The sequence below is a fragment of the Cucumis melo genome, chromosome 7 (genome assembly GCF_025177605.1).
Source record: "Cucumis melo cultivar AY chromosome 7, USDA_Cmelo_AY_1.0, whole genome shotgun sequence".
Lineage (NCBI taxonomy): Eukaryota > Viridiplantae > Streptophyta > Magnoliopsida > Cucurbitales > Cucurbitaceae > Cucumis > Cucumis melo.
This window is the reverse complement of record NC_066863.1, coordinates 1,706,377-1,727,522: the sequence shown is the minus strand read 5'-3', so window position 1 is coordinate 1,727,522 and position 21,146 is coordinate 1,706,377. Positions and strand designations below refer to the sequence as shown.

General features: G+C 30.0%; 2 protein-coding genes across 2 annotated transcripts; one reads left to right on the top strand and one right to left on the bottom strand.

Moving 5' to 3' along the window:
* The first annotated feature begins 5,623 nt into the window (after window positions 1-5,623).
* LOC103493626 (transcription factor bHLH74-like) lies at window positions 5,624-9,537 on the top strand. Its single transcript, XM_008454459.3, has 8 exons — window positions 5,624-7,399; window positions 7,498-7,725; window positions 7,804-7,869; window positions 7,958-8,026; window positions 8,497-8,568; window positions 8,649-8,801; window positions 8,883-8,964; window positions 9,052-9,537. The coding sequence occupies exons 1-8, from the start codon at window positions 6,884-6,886 to the stop codon at window positions 9,072-9,074; spliced, it is 1,209 nt and encodes a 402-aa protein (XP_008452681.1). The 5' UTR covers window positions 5,624-6,883; the 3' UTR covers window positions 9,075-9,537.
* A 2,056-nt stretch (window positions 9,538-11,593) lies between these two features.
* Window positions 11,594-15,235, bottom strand: LOC103493627 (probable xyloglucan glycosyltransferase 12). The gene is made up of 5 exons (XM_008454460.3): window positions 13,791-15,235; window positions 13,391-13,699; window positions 13,013-13,303; window positions 12,803-12,916; window positions 11,594-12,708 (listed from the first exon to the last, which is right to left on the bottom strand). The coding sequence occupies exons 1-5, from the start codon at window positions 14,568-14,570 to the stop codon at window positions 12,082-12,084; spliced, it is 2,121 nt and encodes a 706-aa protein (XP_008452682.3). The 5' UTR covers window positions 14,571-15,235; the 3' UTR covers window positions 11,594-12,081.
* Window positions 15,236-21,146: the final 5,911 nt, after the last annotated feature.

The window sequence follows — 21,146 nt, the reverse complement described above, 5'->3', positions numbered from 1 at the left end:
ATAATATGTATCAATGAAGTTTAGCAAGTGATTAAGTGTATTAAATCTATCAAGTGTATCAACAAATAATAACAAGTGTATCAACGATATATAACATGTATCAATGATATATAAAGTGTATCATTCTTAGTGCATCAAAGTGTATTTAATTGATTGAGTATATCAACAGTTGAGCAACTGTATCAACAACATATCAAGTGTATCAAACTAATAATATGTATCAATAAAGTTTAGCAAGTGATTAAGTGTATTAAATCTATCGAGTGTATTAAGAAACAATAACAAGTGTATCAACGATATATAAAGTATACCATTCTTAGTGCTTCAAGTGTATTTAATTGATTGAGTGTATCAACAACATATCAAGTGTTTTAAACTAATAATATGTATCAGTGAAGTATTAGAAAGTAAAAAAAAGTGTACAAGCAGTACATCAAATTAGGTGTATCGACGGTATATATTGGTGTATCAACGGTATATATTGGTGTATCGGCCGTATATATTGGTGTATCAACCGTATATATTGGTGTATCAGTAATGACTGAAGGGTAACTTCGTAATTTCATAATTTTAAAATGCGGACTTGGTTTCAATTTTGCTATTTTTGCAAATGTAAAAATGATGTGCTATGGGCCTAATTTATGATACTATAGTTGTCATATTTGCAAGAGCCCCTTCGCAAAATATGCTGTTTTTTTTCTTCATTTTTTTTGTTGTACTATGCAATTTTTTTAAATAAATATATATTTTTATATGTTTTTTTTTTGTTTTAAATTCTATATTAAAATAATTCCTCCATGGATGTGTCTCGTACTCTCATTTAGGAATCAATTGAAAAGAGATTTTTTTTTCTTTCTTGGAAGTTGTGAACACGAAACTCTTGGACGATCTTTCATTTAAAATGAAATGAAATCTAATTGGCATAGACTAATAATATGAAACAACTAGAGAATATAATATAATGTCATAATTAAGTATAACTCATACTTTTTCACCTCACAAAGCTAAATGGTTAAAATAATTTAGTTTAGAAAGTTTGAATTATGTTTTTTAGTATTTAATTTAAAAAGTAAGGTATTTTAGAAACAATTAGAATATTTGAAAGCTATTCAAAATTAATTTTTTTAAATGTCTTTTAAATAATTTTCACAGGAATGAGTTTAAACAAAAATGAATTCGTTGAAAAACATTTTTTTTTCTTAAGTTAATCTGAACGGACCAATTTTTAGGAGCTCTATCTAAATTATTTTAACTTGAAGTGAAAATTGTAAAGACATAAAAATAATAAAAAACTAATTAATGTAAAATAATAAAAACCATAAATTAAGGTTTTGAAATAATATTTTATTATAGTTAATCGGAGATTTTCATATAAAATTTAATATAACAATAAGTAGTTGTATAGTCTTTTGATAGTCTTTATTTATAAACATTTTGATTCCTTTTACTATATTTAGAATAAAACCCTAATTTCAAACACGAACTTAAGTTATAAACTTTTGGAAGTTTTAATTATTTGATATTTTAAACTAAAATTATAATCCCCTATATTGTTTTTTTTAAAAAAAAACATACATTTACTAGAAACAAGATAGCACATAAAATTTAAATTTACAATAAAATAGATCAATTAATTTTTAAAAATTTACTAGATGCACCTCAAAATTGATATATTAAATCTGTAATTTACCTCAAAATAAATCATAATTAGGATTAAATTGTTCTTCTTTTGTTAGATGTAGTATTAAACCTAAGAGAAAAGGAAGAGTATGGATGAAATGATTATAAGAGTACTTTGGTGCGCATGCAACACCCATTTTGATTGGCTATTAAACTTGTCTCTGGTCATGAACCAATGAAGTACAATTACACCAAAATTAATTTAATTAATCATAATTATATTTGTTTAATGCACGTAAGTATGAGTAATTAAGTTTTGATGGGCATCTTTTTTCTTTAAAAAAAGAAAAAGAAAAATTATTTACTTACAAGAGAGAAAGAGAGATAAATGTGGTTGCTTTTTGTAAAGAAAAAGAAAAGAGAAAAGCATTTATTTAAAAAGTGTGATGGGATGAAGCATCAAGCATGGGCTAAGATTTAGCTTTGTAAAGTAACATGTTTTTAAAGAAACTCCCACTCCCTAATTAATTTAATATTATTATTTACACATCAATTAAATAAACATTACAAAAATGACTAAGATTTACCCCCAACACCTCCAATTATTTTCCTTCATCAACCTCCATTTTTACATTCTAGATTGTCCATGATCTATGTATATGAAAATTCGAAATTATTGATCCTAATATTATCTTTTTCATTCATACAAGTTTTACTACGTAACCATCTTAATTCATAAAATTAATCTTGTATTCTAGTGTTGTGTTTTTAAATTATGGATGAGGATAAATTTGACTTAAATTTTATGAAAATTAATCGAAGAATCGTACTAAAATAAAAGTGTTATATAGTTTTTCAATGATTGATGTATAGTTTTGTTACCTCGTGCATGTTAGCTGGAGAGATGAGAAATTCATTTTCTTTTACCTTTAAAGTCAAAGTTTCTATTAAATTCGAATGTGACACCATTTAATTTTTTATTAACGTTTCTTAAGTCAAAAATTCATTGTATATAAGGCATAAACCTGATTAAGGACGATGAAAAGAGATGTTGGATTGAGATCAACATAAGGGGCCGAGTTTATTCACAATGTAATCGTGAAAGAAATGTATTGGCCGATAAAATCACAAAAGTCGTTATATCTAATAAAATCAATGGAGAATGATTTTTGAATTAGTGGACGTGGACTATAATCAACTCCTACGTGATGTGTCTATCTTCATCGCCTTAAACAACAAACTTGATTATTTATAAGATATGACAGTTGAGTTATGATTATTTTAATCCAACATATTAAAGTCGTAAAGAAATAACATAAAATACGATAATAGAGATTAATAGAACATAAGTCGACATCAAAGCTTTTAGAGATGAAAAGAAAGAAAGAAGAGAAAAAAGTAGGGCGAAAATCCATTGAGATTGTTGTTTAATAAACCAAACCCATCATTGATAGTGATAGAGGACCACACAAATCGCACGCGTGAGATTGCTCAACTCTTAATATCACACCTTATAATATATAATAACTATAAAAATTTCAAACTTCCAATTTGTTTTTCCATTCAATAAACTACCATTTAATAATAGATAATTATAGATGCACTAATCTAGTTAATATAATAATATTGTTAAAAAATTTAAAATATACCGTAATCTATATTAGCAATATTAACGATAGACCAATATTTTTAATACGATCTAGATAAACTTTTATTTTTGATAAATTACAATAAATGTTTTGTTTTATTTATAATTATTCTTTTAAAAATGTTGTTATATATACCACCGTAAATTTATAATTAAATTATCATTAGGGTTTATATATTATAGAACGTGTTTGACTCCGTCCCACATTTTTTTTTATTATTATTATCATCTATAACATTTGTGAAATTGTGAATTTTGAAAATATATTTATATACTTTATTTTATTAAAAAAAGTTATTATTCAATCAATTTTCGTGAACTAAAATTAAACCAATCTATCGTAGATTTATGTTTACTAATATTCATATCTTGTGTTACATGTTAAACATATACAAGAGATTTAATCAACTCTTCAATGGATCATTTACAAAATAAACAAAAACATTTACAATATATATCAAAAATATTTATTCTATCAATAATAGAAATCAATAAACTTTTATCATTGTAGTCGCGGATAAATATAATTTTTAATTTATTTACTTTAATTATAATAATTTAATTACTTGGACTTTTATAATTGTTGAAAGAAAAACTGAAGCTAAGTTTGCGGAATGTATTAAAAAAAATTTGGATATGGGTGGGTTAGGCGAATGTGAGAGTAATGATTGAATTGATATTGTGTTTTTAAGATTTAAATCTAAAGAAATTAAAAAGGAAAAATGGAGGAATGAAAAGAGGAAGGGGCCTACATGGAGAAAGGGGAATGATTTGGAGTGAGAAGGCACAGTGATAAGTTTGATGTACCATCACAATCATGCATCTTCTTTATAATACTATTCACTAACCACTCGTACTTCATTGGGCCCTCACATTAATCGATATAATCCATGTTTTTTTTTCTCTTCTCTTTTAATACTTTCTTTTTTTTTTAAAAAAAAAAACATTAGACTGAATCGATTATTATAATTAGATAAATAATTTAGTATAAAATAGGAAACATCGTAGCAAATAGAGTTTAAGATATATAATAACGCTTTAGATAAATTTTAGTAATAAACATCGTAAACATTACTATTATATTCGAAGTCTCAAGCATGTAGTAGATAGTACCCCAGTCCACCTTCTTTCAAGTTGTGAAACCTAATACCTAGTTGTTTCTTGATTTGAGTCCTTGTGTTTTTTAATTTTTCGATTTAAATTTGTATATTTTTTAAATTTCAAGTGTTTTTTAATATTACGGAAACCGAAAAGATTTAAGTTATGAATCAGTCATAAGTTATTATAGCAAAATTTCAAATTTTACCAATGACATTGATAGACACTGATATGTTTATATTAATCATATTTATAGATAGTGATAAAAGTCAATAAATTTTGCTATATATTGTAAATATAAAATAGTATTTACCGTAGCAAACATATCTTATATATTTTTTTTGCAAAACAATCTTTTCAATCATTAATATATAAAACAGTATCAGTCAAGTTAAATTTATTTTGTGAAAGTGAATGAAACTCAATGGATGGTTTTGTTTAAAGATGATAGGTTGCTCAAAACTGGAGGTTGAATTAAAACATATAATAATAGGTAGAGGAGAAATTTAGGGGATTGATAGAGGGAGAGGGGTGTTGACCAAAAGGGATGGGGGGGGGGGGGGGTTTGACTGAAGTGGCTAGCTGGCTTGTGATTGGGTGTTGTTTGAAGATGGAGACAGGAACAATAGCTGGAAATGGTAGAGCAGGACAAGCAAGTAAATTTTGATGATTAGATTCCAATATTCCATATGTTGCTAACCCCAAAGCACCTCTAAATCAAATAAAAGAATTATAACACAAACCCAACCTTACATATTACAGCTGTTTCTCTTTCTCTTTCTTTCATTAAACTAATACTCCCCTTTCCTTTCCTTTCCTTTCCTTTTTTAAAACTCCCCCTTTCCCCTTTCACCCCTTCCCACCCTTTCCCTTTAATTTCTTCTCCATTCTCTTTCTAAACTATTCCTTAACTTCCTAATCCCCTTATTTATCGAATCTCACTTTCATTTCATTTCATCCGACCCAATAATTTAAATTCAAAGAAAATAATGTTAAAAATGAGAATCAGATTAGAAGTTGTTAAAGAGTGCAGGTAAAAATTAAAAAGAAAAAAAAAAACATAAAGTTGCAAAATGAGGTTAGGTAGAAATGATAATGATTTAGTGTGAAGAAAAGAGAGGAGGGTTAGTTGGCCAAAGAGGGGAAAAAAAAATAAGTGTGTAACAGCAAAGAAGTGTCTTTTAGAAATGGAGGCAAATGTGTCAGTTAAATAAGAGAAAGTATATGAAAGGAAGAAGCAAAGCAAAGAAGCAAGCTTGGCCTTCAAGAGAAGAACATCTCCCCCCCCCCCCCCCCCCCCCCCCCCCTCTCCACTACTACTTCACTTCTCCTATGATTAGTATGAAAGAGAAGAAAAAAAACAGACTAATTTAATTCAAAGCTGCAGAAGTGAGAGAAATTTCCCAATATTAAAGTAGATGAAGAAATATAATTTTTCATTTTTTTAAATTTTAGGTTTTATGCAATAATTTAGCATCAAGAGCAGTTGGCATTAGTTAGTCTTTGTCTGTCTTTTAATATCATACATTACATGTCACTTGTTAAGGGTAGACAGGTGAGCAATGTCTGAGTTTTCTCTCTCACCTCTCTTTGGTCTTTGATCTATAAAAACTTTGCCTTTTATGCTACAAACCCAATTGCTGAATTTCTGTTGTTTCATTGCTCATTCACATTCAAAACTCTAAATTTATTATTACCCCTTCCCCAAAATTTTCATTTTCAACCTCAATTTTTCTGTCTTTTCTTGGTTAAAGATACAAGGATATCTACAAAACCCTTTCTGCAATTTAACCTTTCTTTTTCATCTCTTCATCATCTGAATCTCCATTGGTTACTATTACTATTTCATTTCCTGAAAATTTGCAGAAACCCCCTTTTCACATTTCTTTTAATTCTGTTCTAAGGAAGAAAAGGAAAAAAAAAAAAAAAAAGAGCCTTCTCTCAAATCAATCATATTTTGGTATTTGATTGGATGTAGAACTTGGAAATTGTTTTTCTTCCTTACCCAAAAGTGAAAAGGGAATCTCCTTTCCTTTTACTGCATTGATGAGCTGTTTCATAGCTAATGTCATTGTTTGTTGTCTCTACTTTATACTCTGAAAGTTTCACTTTCTTGTCTTCCCCTTCAAATATTGTTTTTTTTTTTTTCTTTTTCTTTCCTTTTTGAATTTGAACAGAGTAGAACAGAGCAAGCTTCTTCTTCACCTTCAAGTGGCTCTTCTTCTTAAACATTCCATTTCGTTTTTTTTTTTCCTCTTTAACTTTCGTATTCATAGGGATGCTGCATTTGAGAAGCTGCTTTTACTTTAACGTCTTATAAAGCTGCAAAGTTTATATTTTGTTCTTTGTTTAGTCTCACAAGATATCACTCGCTCAGCACTGGTCAAAACCGCCTTTCCTTTTTTAATTTTTAAAGTTTTTGTTTTTCCTCTCATTGGAAGTAACTGTAAACCAACTGTTGTATACTGGTTTGTTTGATTAGCTCTTGAATTTCAAAAGGGGGAAGGAAAAACCAAAATGGGTGATCTCGAAAATGATGAAATGGGTTTTAGGAATTCGAATGATGGGTTAATGAATTGTCCATCTACAATGGCGATGGGTTCTTTTTTTGGGTCTGGTTGGGATCCACTGGTTTCATTAGGTCAAAGTGAGAATTATGGAGCAGCTTCTTCAATGGTGTCCTCTCATGGCGAATTTTCTAATTCATTTCCTGTTGTTTTGGAGAATCATGGAGGGAGTGGGACAACACAACAAGGTGTTCAATATCCGACAGATTTGGAGATGGGTTCGAAGTTGCCATGTTTTGGGAGTGGGAATTTTTCAGAAATGTTTGGTTCTTTTGGTGTTGCTGGGCAGATTCTTGGTGGGTGTTCTTCAAATTACAGAAATGGAGGAACTACAAACACTACACAAACATCACAAGAAAATTTACCTTTAACTGGTGAAGAAAATTTACCATTATCTGTAGGATCACCAAATGGTAAAATCAGAAAACGAGGCCTTGATTCAACTTTCCCGTTTAACTCAAATAAGGTATGACATTGATGAATCTTTAATTCCTTTCCCTTTTGTTTATCATCATTTTGATTGTGAAAATCATTCAATTGACTTTACTTTTTCCTTTATGAAAGAAATCTGATATGAAATTGAAGAAGGATGTTTCTGGGGATAGTTCCAGTACACAAGAAGAGAAAAATGCAGAAATGGAGCAAAATTTAGGTGGGAATTCACGTGGAAAATCAACTGGAAAACAAACTAAAGAGAAATCTAATAATAGTGCTGAAGCTCCCAAGGAAAATTATATTCATGTGAGAGCTAGAAGAGGGCAAGCCACAAATAGCCACAGCCTTGCTGAGAGGGTAAATTTCTAGTTTTGAAGTGGGAAATTTATTGTTTAGTTATATTAGATGTGTGAAAACAAACACTTTGATCAATAGGTGAGAAGGGAGAAGATAAGTGAAAGGATGAGATTGCTTCAAGAACTTGTTCCTGGATGTAATAAGGTAATTGATCGAATCGATTTTGCGAGTTCTGTTTTGCCTGTGGATGTTAGATTCTTACTCGAAATTCGGGTCTGATTTTGGTCTCTAGATTACTGGAAAGGCTGTAATGCTTGATGAGATTATCAACTATGTTCAATCACTGCAGCAACAGGTTGAGGTATGTGTTTAACATTTACAAAACTTTGGATGGATTGAATAGTGGATGTTCTGATAATTACAGTTATTGATATTGTGATTCTGAAGTGTTTTGTTGCAATGAGGTATGGAATATTTTTTTTAGTATTTTCATTTGTAGTAATATTGTTAGATAATGGGAACTAGAATCAAAGATACTAAGGGATGATCTCAAATGAAGTTGTGAGATTGTACTTGTTGGAATGACTTAAATCTAATATACGGCACCTCAAATGATCAAGTATAGAGGTCTTCCTAAATAAATTCTTTTAACTCTAGAGCTGTCTCTGATTTTGTAATCTGAATTATTCTTTCTAAACAGAAATTGCTCACTCTATCCTTAAACGTTGACTTATTATTAGCGAACCATGTAAATTTGTGTGTTGAGTCTCTATTACTTCATGTTTTATATTCATCCTTATTTGTCAATTTCTTAACAATACTATTTTGCAGTTTTTGTCAATGAAACTAGCTACTGTCAACCCGGATGTGAACGTCGATATCGAAAGGATTTTATCCAAAGATGTAAGTTTAGAGTCGTCTTGGCTGCTAAGATTATGTTAAAATATAGTATGCAAGTCCCTTGAATTTGCTATTTCGTGTAGATTTTCAACGTACGAGGCAGCAATGGAAATGTTCTTGGATTTGATCCCGGGTTGAGCGCCGTTTCCCCCGTCCCTCCTCACCGGATGTTTCAGTTTCAAGGGACGATGTCGAATATGCCAACCACATCCACACAGTTTCCTCCTTTGCCTCAGGTAGTTTAGTTTAACCTGAATGATGATGCACTTGTTTTGTTGTGTGTTCATCAGCATTAATCGAAAAGTGTTTACGAACAGACCATGTTAGAAAGCGATCTTCAAAGTCTTCTTCAAATGGGATTCGACTCAGGTTCAACCATTGACAATTTGGGACCAAATGGTATTCTTCATACTATTGTCTTTGCATTACAATCTTCAAAAGATAGAGATGTTCGATCTAATCTATAATGTATTTGGCAATGGGCAGGGCGGTTGAAACCAGAGCGTTAACTTCTTGCAAATGAAGAGAGAAAAAGAAAAGCTCATTTTTATTCCTTAACAGAAATTCAAACGTTTTCAAGTTGACAAAGAAAGGGAAAAAGAAAAGGAAAAAAAAAGAAAAGAAGAAAGATTAAATTCTGTATAGGATTCAGTTTCTAACTATTGTTCTTCGAATTTTAGCAGAAGAAGATGGATTAGTAGCAAAAGAAAGGGAATGTAAATTTAGATTTTGTGGGTGAGGCTGATTAGAATTGATTTGGATTGGGAAATTGTAGATTAGAGGATGAAATTGAAGATTGAAGCTTTTGTACCAGTTTTCATGGAAATTTTCAAAAAGAAGGATGAAATCTTCTAATCCTTTTGTTATTTGTTTCTTACAATCATTTTAAAAACAAAAAACAACGGTGGTATTGTTTTGTTATTTTAGATGATAATTTTATTAATGAAATGAAATGTTTGGGACAGTCTCAAATATACTTCTTAATTGATTAATGTTTAATTTTACATTTTTACATCTAATTTTTTTATACTAATAAAATTGATTTTAAATTATTGAAAGTACTCTCAAGAGTGATATTAATTCTTTCTAAAAATTAAATTTTTTTTTTATTAAGAAAGATGAATTCATGATGAAAAATTGAGACGTAGTAGACATAATAGCAAGAAGAGGCCTTTCAAAAAACAGAATTATTAAAAGATAGAAACTTTTTTGTGGATTTTCATGTGCTCTTTTCTTGGCATAAGTTCAAAAGGTGATCCCATTCCATTCACATAAAATCTATTAATAACTTGGAAATCTCAATTTCAAATTAATACTTTCCAATATCTTGTAATACAAACGTGTAACAATTTTTATTTACACTCTTATGACTTATAACAAAATCCATTAACAGCATATTTATTTTATTGATGATTTGCAGATATTTCTAAATGGTGTTATGATACTAATACTAAAATTTAATTACTACATTTGAACTCTCTTTTTTTTTTTTCTGTAATATAGTCGAAAATTTTGATTTGAATTTAAAATACAGCTGTGAGCAATAATGAACTTTGGCGACAATTTAAACCAAATATGAAAAAATATATTTATAACCGATTCAATTAAAAATAACACAAATGATTCGGTTTTTTTTTATCAGTTTGGATCCAATGAGCAATAAAACTAAAACTAGTTTATGTCTGACTTAGTATTGGATTAATTTTAGTTGTAATAATTGTTATGAGAATGGTGTGTTTGAAACATATTTTTAAATGTTGATTTTAAAATAAAATATTTGGAAGGAAATGAGAGTGTTTATCAATTAAGTACTCAAAATAATTTTCATTAGAAATATTTAAGAAAAAGATTGTTTTGGAAAAGGTGTTACGATAAATAACATTTCTTAAATAATTATTAAATATATAGTAATATTTTTTAAAACTTGTAAATATAGAAAAATTTATCAGTGATAGACTTCTATCATTAATAGATTTTTATAATTGACGACCAGTGATAGATAATATTTGTTATATGATCGATAAACCAACACTCTAATTACGAGTCAAAAATTGAAAAACAAAATAAAGTTTCTAACGACTATTTTTAGTGGAGAAACTAGTGGCCTATTTTTGTAGACACTAGACATTCTCCAAACAAATTTTAGTTATATTTCTTTTCTACTTTAAACAATCTTTAAAAAAATATATATGTTTAATTATATATTTATAAATTATAAACTAATTATACTTATTCACTAAATATTAATATTAAGTTGAATATAATTACTAATTAACCTGAATCTTTGTATAATTATTATTTTGTTATATTATATATCATATATAACATATTCTAATTTAACATTAAAAAAATAGTAACTAAACTAACACTAAAAAAAGAAAATAATAACCAAAGTTAGAACAAATAACTAAAATTAAACTTAGTTCATATGTAATTGCCAACCTTTCACTACTGTCATGTACAATTATTTTTGAAAATATATATTAGCTTAAGAAAATGAAATTTTACAAAAAAAAAAACATTTTCAAAATATAGTAAAATGATGGAAAAAAAAAAGGCCTTTTTAAGTACACTTAAAGCAAATGAAATTATTTCAGAAATGTCCGAATGGATAAGGCAGAAAGAAAAAAACAATGAATAATCATAAAGACGTACGTAAGTATATGATATATACATTAAATCAAATTAAATTTCATTTGATGACAACAGAAAAACAGGTTTGAAACTTTTTTGAGTCTCCGCCGCGTGTAGGCCGCAAGTCCGTTCCCATATTCAGGTGTCATTTTTCAAGTTCCTGTCACAAACTTTGGATAATTTTGAACTTTAAATTCACCAATCACTGACAAATCACTCCCAAAACACAGGAATGCTTTTTTTTTTTTTCTTTATCCATTTTCTACTTGCAAATTCATCTCCAAAGTTTTACCAAAACCTGAGTTTTAGAGTTCTCAACCCAATTCAATTCCAACATCATTTTTTTTTCTTATTGGCAAAAACTTGAAAGCAACCAGAAGACAGGAAAGCAAACTATCAATAAAAGTATGAAACAAATTTTACTGTCAATTCCAACAGTTGACTAATTTCCTTGTTTTGAGGTTTTTGATGTTCAAATTTTTCTTACAAAAGTATTGAAAAACAAACGAATAAAAACAACATTATGAGGCAAAGAAGAAGAAGAAAAAAAAAAAAAGGCCTACATACATACACTGGAAGAGCATCGCCATTTGAAATAAGCGTCTCTCTCCAATATTATGTTTTTTGCTTGTGTCCATATAATGCTCTCTCTTGACAGTATTTGGGTGAAATTGGACTTGACATTCACTACAAGGAATTGCTGACATATTCTATTGTTGAACCATTTTCTGAGGCTTTCTTCATCTTTCACTACACAAATTTCTTTTTTCCTTCAAGTTATTCCATTGTTGTTGTGTCTTTTTTCCCATTCCACCATTTGTTTTTTCTCTACTGATTTTCTTGTTTTCTTTTTGTCCTACATAGTTCTTCCATTTTTACAAATCAACCTATCTGTTCGCCGATCAAGTCCAAACCGACCAGCAGGAACGAGATCCCCTGGAACAGCAAGAAGTAGAAATGGATACCTTGTGCAGACAGAAGGCTCCGTGCCGATGCGGTTAGGAGGAGGAAAGCTAATGCGAGCTCTTTTGTGTATATTCTGTTGTGCTTCTTTCGTAAAGCAGCTTTCTTCTCTTGCTTCTGAATTTCTTCTTTCAGCTCTTCTAGGTCGGGTGCTGAAGCCCCTCTCTGATGCTTTTTCTCTCTCTCTACCAAGGAGACAAGATCGCCCTCTGAGGAACGGCCAGATTTCTTTGTAACAACCCATTCATAGGCACTACCGAGCTGGAACAAGCCCGAGATCATGGCATTGAACTTGGTGACTGACATGGTGTTCTCAAAAAGGAGGTAAGGGACAATGAAAGGAAAGGATTTTGGGGCAGGCAGAATGTTTAGAAATGACATGGTGGCAGGGATATAGCAAACGACCCAAGCGGGTAGCTCGGCCTCAGGAACAAACATTGTCATTGGGAGAATTATGCAGAAAAGTGTGAAAGAATAGAAGGGCAAAATCAACTTTCTGAGCAAAAAGAAGAGGAAGATCAAGTTGAACTTCTTCCATATACTAATCTGCATTTTATCAATTATACAAAACAATATCAGCAATCTGATTAAGAGAAAGTTTATAAACAATAGAACAAGTGCACGTTCAATATAACAATACCTTTGATCGAATAACAGCAGGCAAACAAAGGCGAAACAATTGCATTGGACCAGAATGCCATCTATGTTGTTGTTTTCTATAAGCTTCATAAGATTCTGGTAGCTCACACTGGCACTGATTATGCACAAAAATAAGTAAATTCAATAACTCACAAACACACACTGAATAAACTGGTTACTCATATCCTATATACTGCACAAGGATTAGTACCTCGACATCGTTTAGGAATATGAATTTCCATCCATGAAGATGAGCACGAACGGCGATATCCATGTCCTCAACGGTGGTCCTTTCCAACCACCCACCAGCGTCCTCGAGAGCTTTAATCCTCCACACACCAGCAGTGCCATTGAATCCAAAGAAGTTGAGGAAGACACCGTTCACTTGCTGCTCTACTTCAAAATGGAAAGCTAAATTGATGTTCTGCAGCCTGGTTAGCAAGTTCTCATCCCTGTTCACAAAAGACCACCTTGCTTGAACCAGTCCCAACTCTTCGTTGTCCTGAGTGTCAATGAAAATAGAGTTAACAGTGTTCTAAGCAAAATCTAATTACTCAGGTTCACCGCTTACGAAGACAGCCTAAAATACCTTGAAATGAGGAACAGTTCTTTTAAGGAAATCAGGTGTGGGTTGAAAATCGGCATCGAAAATGGCAACAAATTCGTAGTCTTTTACATAGCTACAATTCATGGCGGATTTGAGATTGCCAGCCTTATAACCATCTCTAATGACTCGGTGCCGATAAATAATGTTGGCACCCTCTTGCTGCCATTTATGAACCTCCTCTTTAATCAACAACTGGGTAGTTGGGTCATCGGAATCATCAAGAACTTGTATCAGTAGCTTGGTTTTTGGCCAGTCCAAGTTGCAAATAGCAGCAATTGATTGCTGATAAACCTGAGAATCAGCCACAAACTCCATTTTATCAGTAAAAACTAAAACGAATTCCAATTGCAACAGCAGAAGATGTTAAGAAATAAAATTTCACCTCTTTTTCATTGCACATAGGGATCTGAACAAGAACCATAGGGAAATATCCCTTCTCTCCGGATTCAAGATCTTCATCTTCAGGTTTAAGAACTGGTTGGATTTTCTTGAAACGGATCCAGAAACAACCCAAACACAAGACTAAACGATCCAAGCTTTGAATGATGAACAATATGATACAAGCATTGGCTAAGAACTGTAGGGGAGGAGCTAAATATTCTACTCGAATCAATACCCACTGAGCGTAAATCCAACCAAAAACTCCTTTAAAACCCCAAGGCGATGCCCAGAGATAATCCAATTGAAGCTTTGGACTACCAAAATGCCAGCCCTTAAAGAAAGCCGCAATCTCAAAACACAACATAAGCACCGACAGCCATAGAAACACCTTAATACAAGAATAGAATCTCGTTTTAACAGTCGGGTTCTCTTTCTCTCTACCTCCGACAGTGACGTCATTGTCGGCGTCCTCCTCATCAGTCCGTCCAGAAGCAACACGGCGTCTAACGGCGGCGGCAAGGTCCACCATTGCAGAGCCAATGGAAGTTAAACAACCGGCGGCTCTATGTGCCTTGAGGAGAAGAACCCACGTGAGTTGCTTAGCGTTTTTCCCCCTCCCTTTCTCTCTGACCCGACTCGTGGGTGACTCACCAGCGATGAGAAAATCATCCTCCGACGGACCTTCCAGTTCAACCATCGACCAATTTGGATTCTCCATCTTGACAACAACAGGGGTTCCTCTGTGAGTGTCTTTTCCCCACCAATCAAACGAGGGCGCCATCTTTGAACTGCGATCTCAAAACCCCAGTTGAAGAAACCCGATTTTCCGAAGACCCAAAATCTCAAACCGATCGAAGAATGGGGAAATACCCAGAAAAGGGAAAAAGAGGAAGAACAAAAATGACTATGATTCTGATCTCATTGTCGGAGAAAATAGAAAAGAAAGAAGAAGAAGAAATACTTGGAAAGAGGGAGAGAAGACGCGTGGTGAAGAATGCAGCAGTGGCTTTCTCTAAATCATTGCGACATTCGGTGACAACTTATACGAGAACTATCCAAAGGAAGAATGAGTTGAAAAGGAAGATGAGATGTGTCCAAATGAGCTTCCCATTCGTTTACAGCTTGCAGAAAAGGTTAGGAAGGTAATAAGAAGGAACAGAGGCTATGGCCGAGCAATGGATTCAGAAATGGAATGCTAACAGCTCAGCACGTCTTTGAATTTCGATAACCTTTTTTTTTTCCTTTCTTTTTTGTTATTATTAATTCAAATCAAAAAAACCAACAAAAAAATTCAAACAAACGAACCGATTGCACGTTGTTTAAGTCAAATCATTAACCTTATGAAAACGATCGGTTTTACTGGGGATGATAAAGAAAAGAAAAATGGGAATCAAAGAATGCCATGGATCTTGTCTGTTTCTTCAAATCCTGTTTCTCATTAAACTCCAAATACCTTATTCACAAACGCCAGATCGAATCATATCTTCTACATTTTTCACCCATATGAATTTCAAGAAATATATAAATTAATATTTGAATTCAATTATTTGTTCAGAATATTAAAAGCAGTATTCAATAATTTCACTTAACTCTCTTGAACATCAACACACAAACAATAACACAGCATTCTTTTCTTTTTTAAAAAAAAATTATTACTTTTCGTCTCCATTTACTCTGTTTTAAATTTTCCTTTTTCGACTCGAGCCCTAGAAAGCCCTGTGAGATTTACTTTCATTACTTCCTCCTTCTCTCTCTCTTTTTTAATATACTTTACTGGTGAGAAAGGATAGAATTAAAAAAAATAAAATTGAATACTTGCGGTGATAATAAGAGAGATATTATATTGTCCATTCTTTTCATCGTTCTAGGGTGCCCTTATTCGTTTGTTATTAAATCAAATAACTAACCATTTTTTTACATAGTGGAAAAAGGGAAAGAAAAATACAAAAAAAAAAAAAAAAAGATGAACAACCTACCGTAATCCAATTATGTGTTAGATCGAGCATGACAGATTCAGACTTGATTAGAATCGACTGAATTTAAAGTGGTCAGTTTGATATAAGAAGTGGTTCAATTGGTATTGGTTTGGAAAAAATTCAAACTGATATTTGTTTTCAAAAGACCGGTTGATGGATCAATGGTTGGCTTTGCACTCCTTTCGAAATTGGTTTGAACATTTATAAATCTATTATAATCATAATATGTGTCGGTTTGATTAAAAGATCGACTTCAATTGACCGATGTTCATTCGTAAGTACGGTTACTTATGGGTAAAAAAAAGATTGAACTTCTACTTTCCATAACTGTTAACGACGAACATAGGAACAAAGGGAAAATGATTTGATTGATATTTTAATTTTTTACAAAAATATATACATATATATTTCTTTTTTGTAAAGTTGAATTATGAAAAATGAAGTAAAGTTTGTGATTGAAATGTAGAGTCGTAAAAATGAAAAATCATCGATAAAGTACGAAGAGAGATAACTATGAGATTTCTACAAAAATGAATTAAGGCCCCTAACTTTGCTAAACTTTAATGAAATAGTTTTTATTTATAATTATTACAATCTACTACTAACCATACTAATATATTTTTTACAGTATTTAATACTTTTTTGTCCATTTTTTTTATACAATGTATATATTTTTTTTCCTAATCATTTATAAAATATAGACTATAATGATATACAAATTATAATAATTGTAAATTTAAATGAAAGGGTAAGATTTGAAAATGGGAAGTAAATTAAATTACTTTAATTATTATATAATTATTGTTAGTGTCATCAGAAAATGAGTTTTTTTCTTTTTTGGTTGAAAAATCGAATGCCGTCCATTTCGCAAGAAATGACCAAGTCGTTCATAGCAGTATAAATTATAAAATTCCGTTATCGCAAAAAAGAAAAGAAAAAAAAAGGAATACTTTTCTAATTTGTCTTTTGTTTTTCTTTTCCCTTTTTTCCGCTCTCCCGCTCATACGAAACTTTAATTTGGTTCGTCAATGAAGGAAAAAGAAAGAAAAGAAAAGGGTAATTTACCATTTTAACCCTCCCTCTCAGCGCGTAAAATTTCTTAGTTTTGATAATTAAGTGGTTGACAGAGGGATCACACGCCAACACTGCAGCTGTAATGTTTTCGAATATATTAAACAAGCAAACATTGTTTGAATTTCCTAATTTGCCCTCTTCTCACATTAATCCACCGACAAATTCTTAGTCAAACTAATCCTGTCACAACCGAGGGTATTTTTGGCAAATATGAACTTTACCTACCAAAATAATAATACTAGTAATAATAATAATTGTCACTCTAACTTTTTCTTTTAATACATACATATTGAATTTTGTTTTTCCTTCCTTAATTAATATACTGCTCTTAACCTTTATATATATATTTTATGATTTTTTAAAAACAAATTTCCTATACTTTTAATTATATAATAATTTAGTTCATAATCTTTATAACTAATTTTAACTTTTGAGGTGAAAATTTTAAAATTAAATGAAAATTTTTATTATTTTACGCTTGAGTTTTTATTTCGTAAAAATATTGAATCTCTCGTATGTCTATCAAAAATCTTAATGTTAGGTTTTCTTTTTTATATTCTTGGTTGTCACCATGCTTTTCACTTTTTATTTAACATTCTAATAAATTTTTGTCATAGGTATAGTTTTGAAATTTTGATGAAAAAATTCATTAATAATATTGTAATATTTTAAATAATAATAATGTTATTGAATTGTTTTAAATATAATAAAATGAATCAAATATTTATAAAATTTTACAAAATAATTTAATAAATTATTATTTTTATCTGTTATGAATAGACAACTTAAGTGTCTATTTATGTTTATATTCTTTTAAATTTTTTTTTATTTAAAATAATTTTCAATTCTTTATACATGCATGTGAATAGAAATATTGAGTTTTTCTAACGGTATATTTTATGAAACTAAAGCTTCACGTTGATCAATAGTTTTATGAAACTAAAACCTTGAATAAAGATTGTTTTTATAGAAAAATTGTAAAAAAAAGACAAAATATTTACAATATAAATAAATTTTTGTAAATAGTTTGTCAATTTTAAAAAAGAAATATTTATAATTATAATTATTTTAAAAGGTTTAGCAACCATAAATTAAAGCGTAGTTCGAGATTATATTTTAAAAAACAAACGCCATCAATTATATTATTAGAAAAATCAATCTTGAAATGAAGTAAATTAACTTTCACAAAATTCCCACTTTAAACCTACAAAACAATATACCGCAAACAATTGCATACAAATACATTAATAGATAAACTACCAAAATTTATATTTTGGAGTATTATGTCACATAATGTTTTGAACCCAACTTTATATTTTGTTTGTTCTACGTTCTTCGTTAAGTATTAGATTTTTTGGGGTTAAATTCCTTATTTTTTGTACAAAAGAATAATTAGTTCTTTAAAAAACTAATTATTTTAGTTAATATTAAACCGTTAACTATAATATATTTGAGAAAGAGCGTAATGGAAAGTTACGAGATTGTCCTCATATAGAAACGGCAGATGTATGTACTAAATGGATCAAAATGGTAAAGTTGAGAGGCGGAATCGGCGTAAGGTGCCAAATGGATCAAAATGGTGTTTTAAACACAGAAGAGTTAGTAATACTAATAGTATGGATCAAAATCAGAAAGGCCATGATGGGCGGATATCGTGCCACGTGGAGCGGCGGTAGTCCACATTCAGCCCTTTTGATTACAAACAGCCTGGACACCACCACAGCCGGCGGTCGTGCCCTCAGGTATTTTCCCGCAATCTCCGCTTTCCATATTAACATTAAAATTTTATTAAATTTCTTCTTTTCTTTTCTTTTCTTTTTCTTCATAACTTAAATAAATTTCTTTCTTCTGACTTTATTCCTTTTTTTCAACCTTTTATTATTATTATTATTATTATTAATTGTTTTGGCCCTTCGTTTTTTACATGTTAGGTGGAGCAGCTGATTCGGATGTCACAATTATATTTAAAAGTAAACACAACTACTACAACAATGATTACTATCAAATTACGAGTACTTTCTACCTTCTACTTTAATTCTTATGATTATGATCATCTCCTTTTTACACTGTAATTACAATAATTCAAATTCGTTGATTTAGCCAGTAATGGTTTCCAATACATTTATGTAATTGAATAGCTCAAAATTAATTTAATATTTAATTTCACATCTATGAACTTAATTTAATTATATAGTTTTGATGGTTCAAAGTCCTCTATTCTCATAGTGCTAGCTAAATAAAGAAAATATATAGTTTCGGTGCTAACTACCAAGGAAATAGAAGGTTGTGAGTTGGAATTTTATTCAAATAAAATTTTTTATCAAGCAATAATTATTTTATTTTTAAATTTATGCAATGACCACCGATATATAATTCTGATTGACCTTTTTTTTTTAAATTATTATTAATTGTGTTTCATAATTCTAGTTAGTCAATTTATGAATAAAAGTAATACAGGAAAGAAGACTTTTTTTTTTTTTTTTAATTTTAATTTTTTTAAAAAAGAAACATTTGTTTTAGGCAGATACAATGACGATGGGGAGGGAGCAGACAGAAGCACTTTTCCTAAAACGTGTTGTGGTCGTGGAGAGGCCCCCTCGTTTTAAAATCAAATGGGACATCCCCATTTAGTGCAAAAGGGTCCCCTCTCTTCCCCCCTCTTCTTTTTTATCCACTTTATTTATTATACCTAAAACCAACTATCAATTAATCATCCCACTTAGATTACAATCTAAAATATGTTTCCTTGTCCCTTAGTCTTAAAAACTATTAATATGTCTTTTTATTATCACGATAATTTCACGACAAGAAGTATGAGATCATCTTAATACCACTAAAAACCAAGGTAAATACGTTCTATTTTAAGGTGATTTTTTAAATATAGCCAAATGAATAAAGATATATATAAACATATTAAGTAGTAACATTTTATTTTCTATTTGGAATAGACTATAAATCTAGATAGAATCACTATATTTCGAAAATCAACGGTGAATCAAAAAATTTTACATAAGGTATTATATAATAAACACACTAAAAAAATTCAAATATTAAAATTTGTAAAGACATGACTCAAAGCCGTAACATGGTGATTATAAGAGTGGGACACAAACACTACAAACTACAAAAAATTTTACTTTTACCGATGAAAAAAAATTGTCTTTAAGTAATATTAAATTAAGTATTATTTAATATTTGCTGTAATATATTTAATATTAAAATACAAAAATCGATAATGTAAGAGGAGTACGTAGCTTCGTGGTTCTTACATAATCTGTCGGTCGGTGTTGAAGATAATATTATTTGTTTTGTTTTAATTATGAAAATGTAAGGAGAATGGATATTTAAGATTGTAATCAAAGATAAATAAACTTGTGTAGTTATTGCAAAAATGATGTTATACAAAATAATAATAATAATAATAAATAAATAATTGACTCAATAATCAATAATGGAACGTGCAAATCTTTGCCTAACAATTGCATGTTGTGCAATTTCGTTGTATTTATTGGCATTTACTATGTATCCTTTTCAATCATGTTCTCTATTTCCTTTTCTCCACCATCTTTCTTTATTATGAGGGCTCTTTATTTAACAACTAAAATACATACATTTTTATTTTCTGTTTGGAGAAACAATATTTTTTTTAAAAAGGGAAGTGGTTGTTTAGGTCAACAAATCAAATAAAACTACACATAAATCACTGAGGAGGCTGATTCACCTCTTGTAAACTGACCTTCCAGCATTTAATAACATAAAAGTTCTCATTGTTTCCCTATTTGAAAGGAAAATAGTTGGAATGCTTTAAATTTCTTATTTATATTACTTTTTTGTTTTGATTAATTGTTGATTTCGTAATAAAAAGAGATTGTAACTTTTGAACAAATGGCAATTGGTTTACTCCCACACTTCAACTTGTACCCCTATGTTAATTTTGACTATCGGACCAAATGATAATGAAAATTGTATTTTGTCCTTTTAAAAACAAAAGAATTAAAATGTTTGCATAATTTGCATAATGAAAAGACCGAGATAGCGATTGCGTTATGAATTGTGGCATATTGATAAAGGTTCTGAAATCGGACTTGGAAAGGGATTGGGAGTCTTTTTAAATCAACAAACAAATTATATATGTAAATACATAAAACAAACAAGTAAAGACAAACACAATGTAGAAAAAAGGTCTTTTTCTTTTATCCATTTTTAAGTTATGATTTTTGTTTTAATCAGCATTAAAAGTTTTAAAAGGTTGCATTTTTAGTTCTTAGGTTTCGAGTCTAATATCAATTTAGTTTTTAGATTTTAAA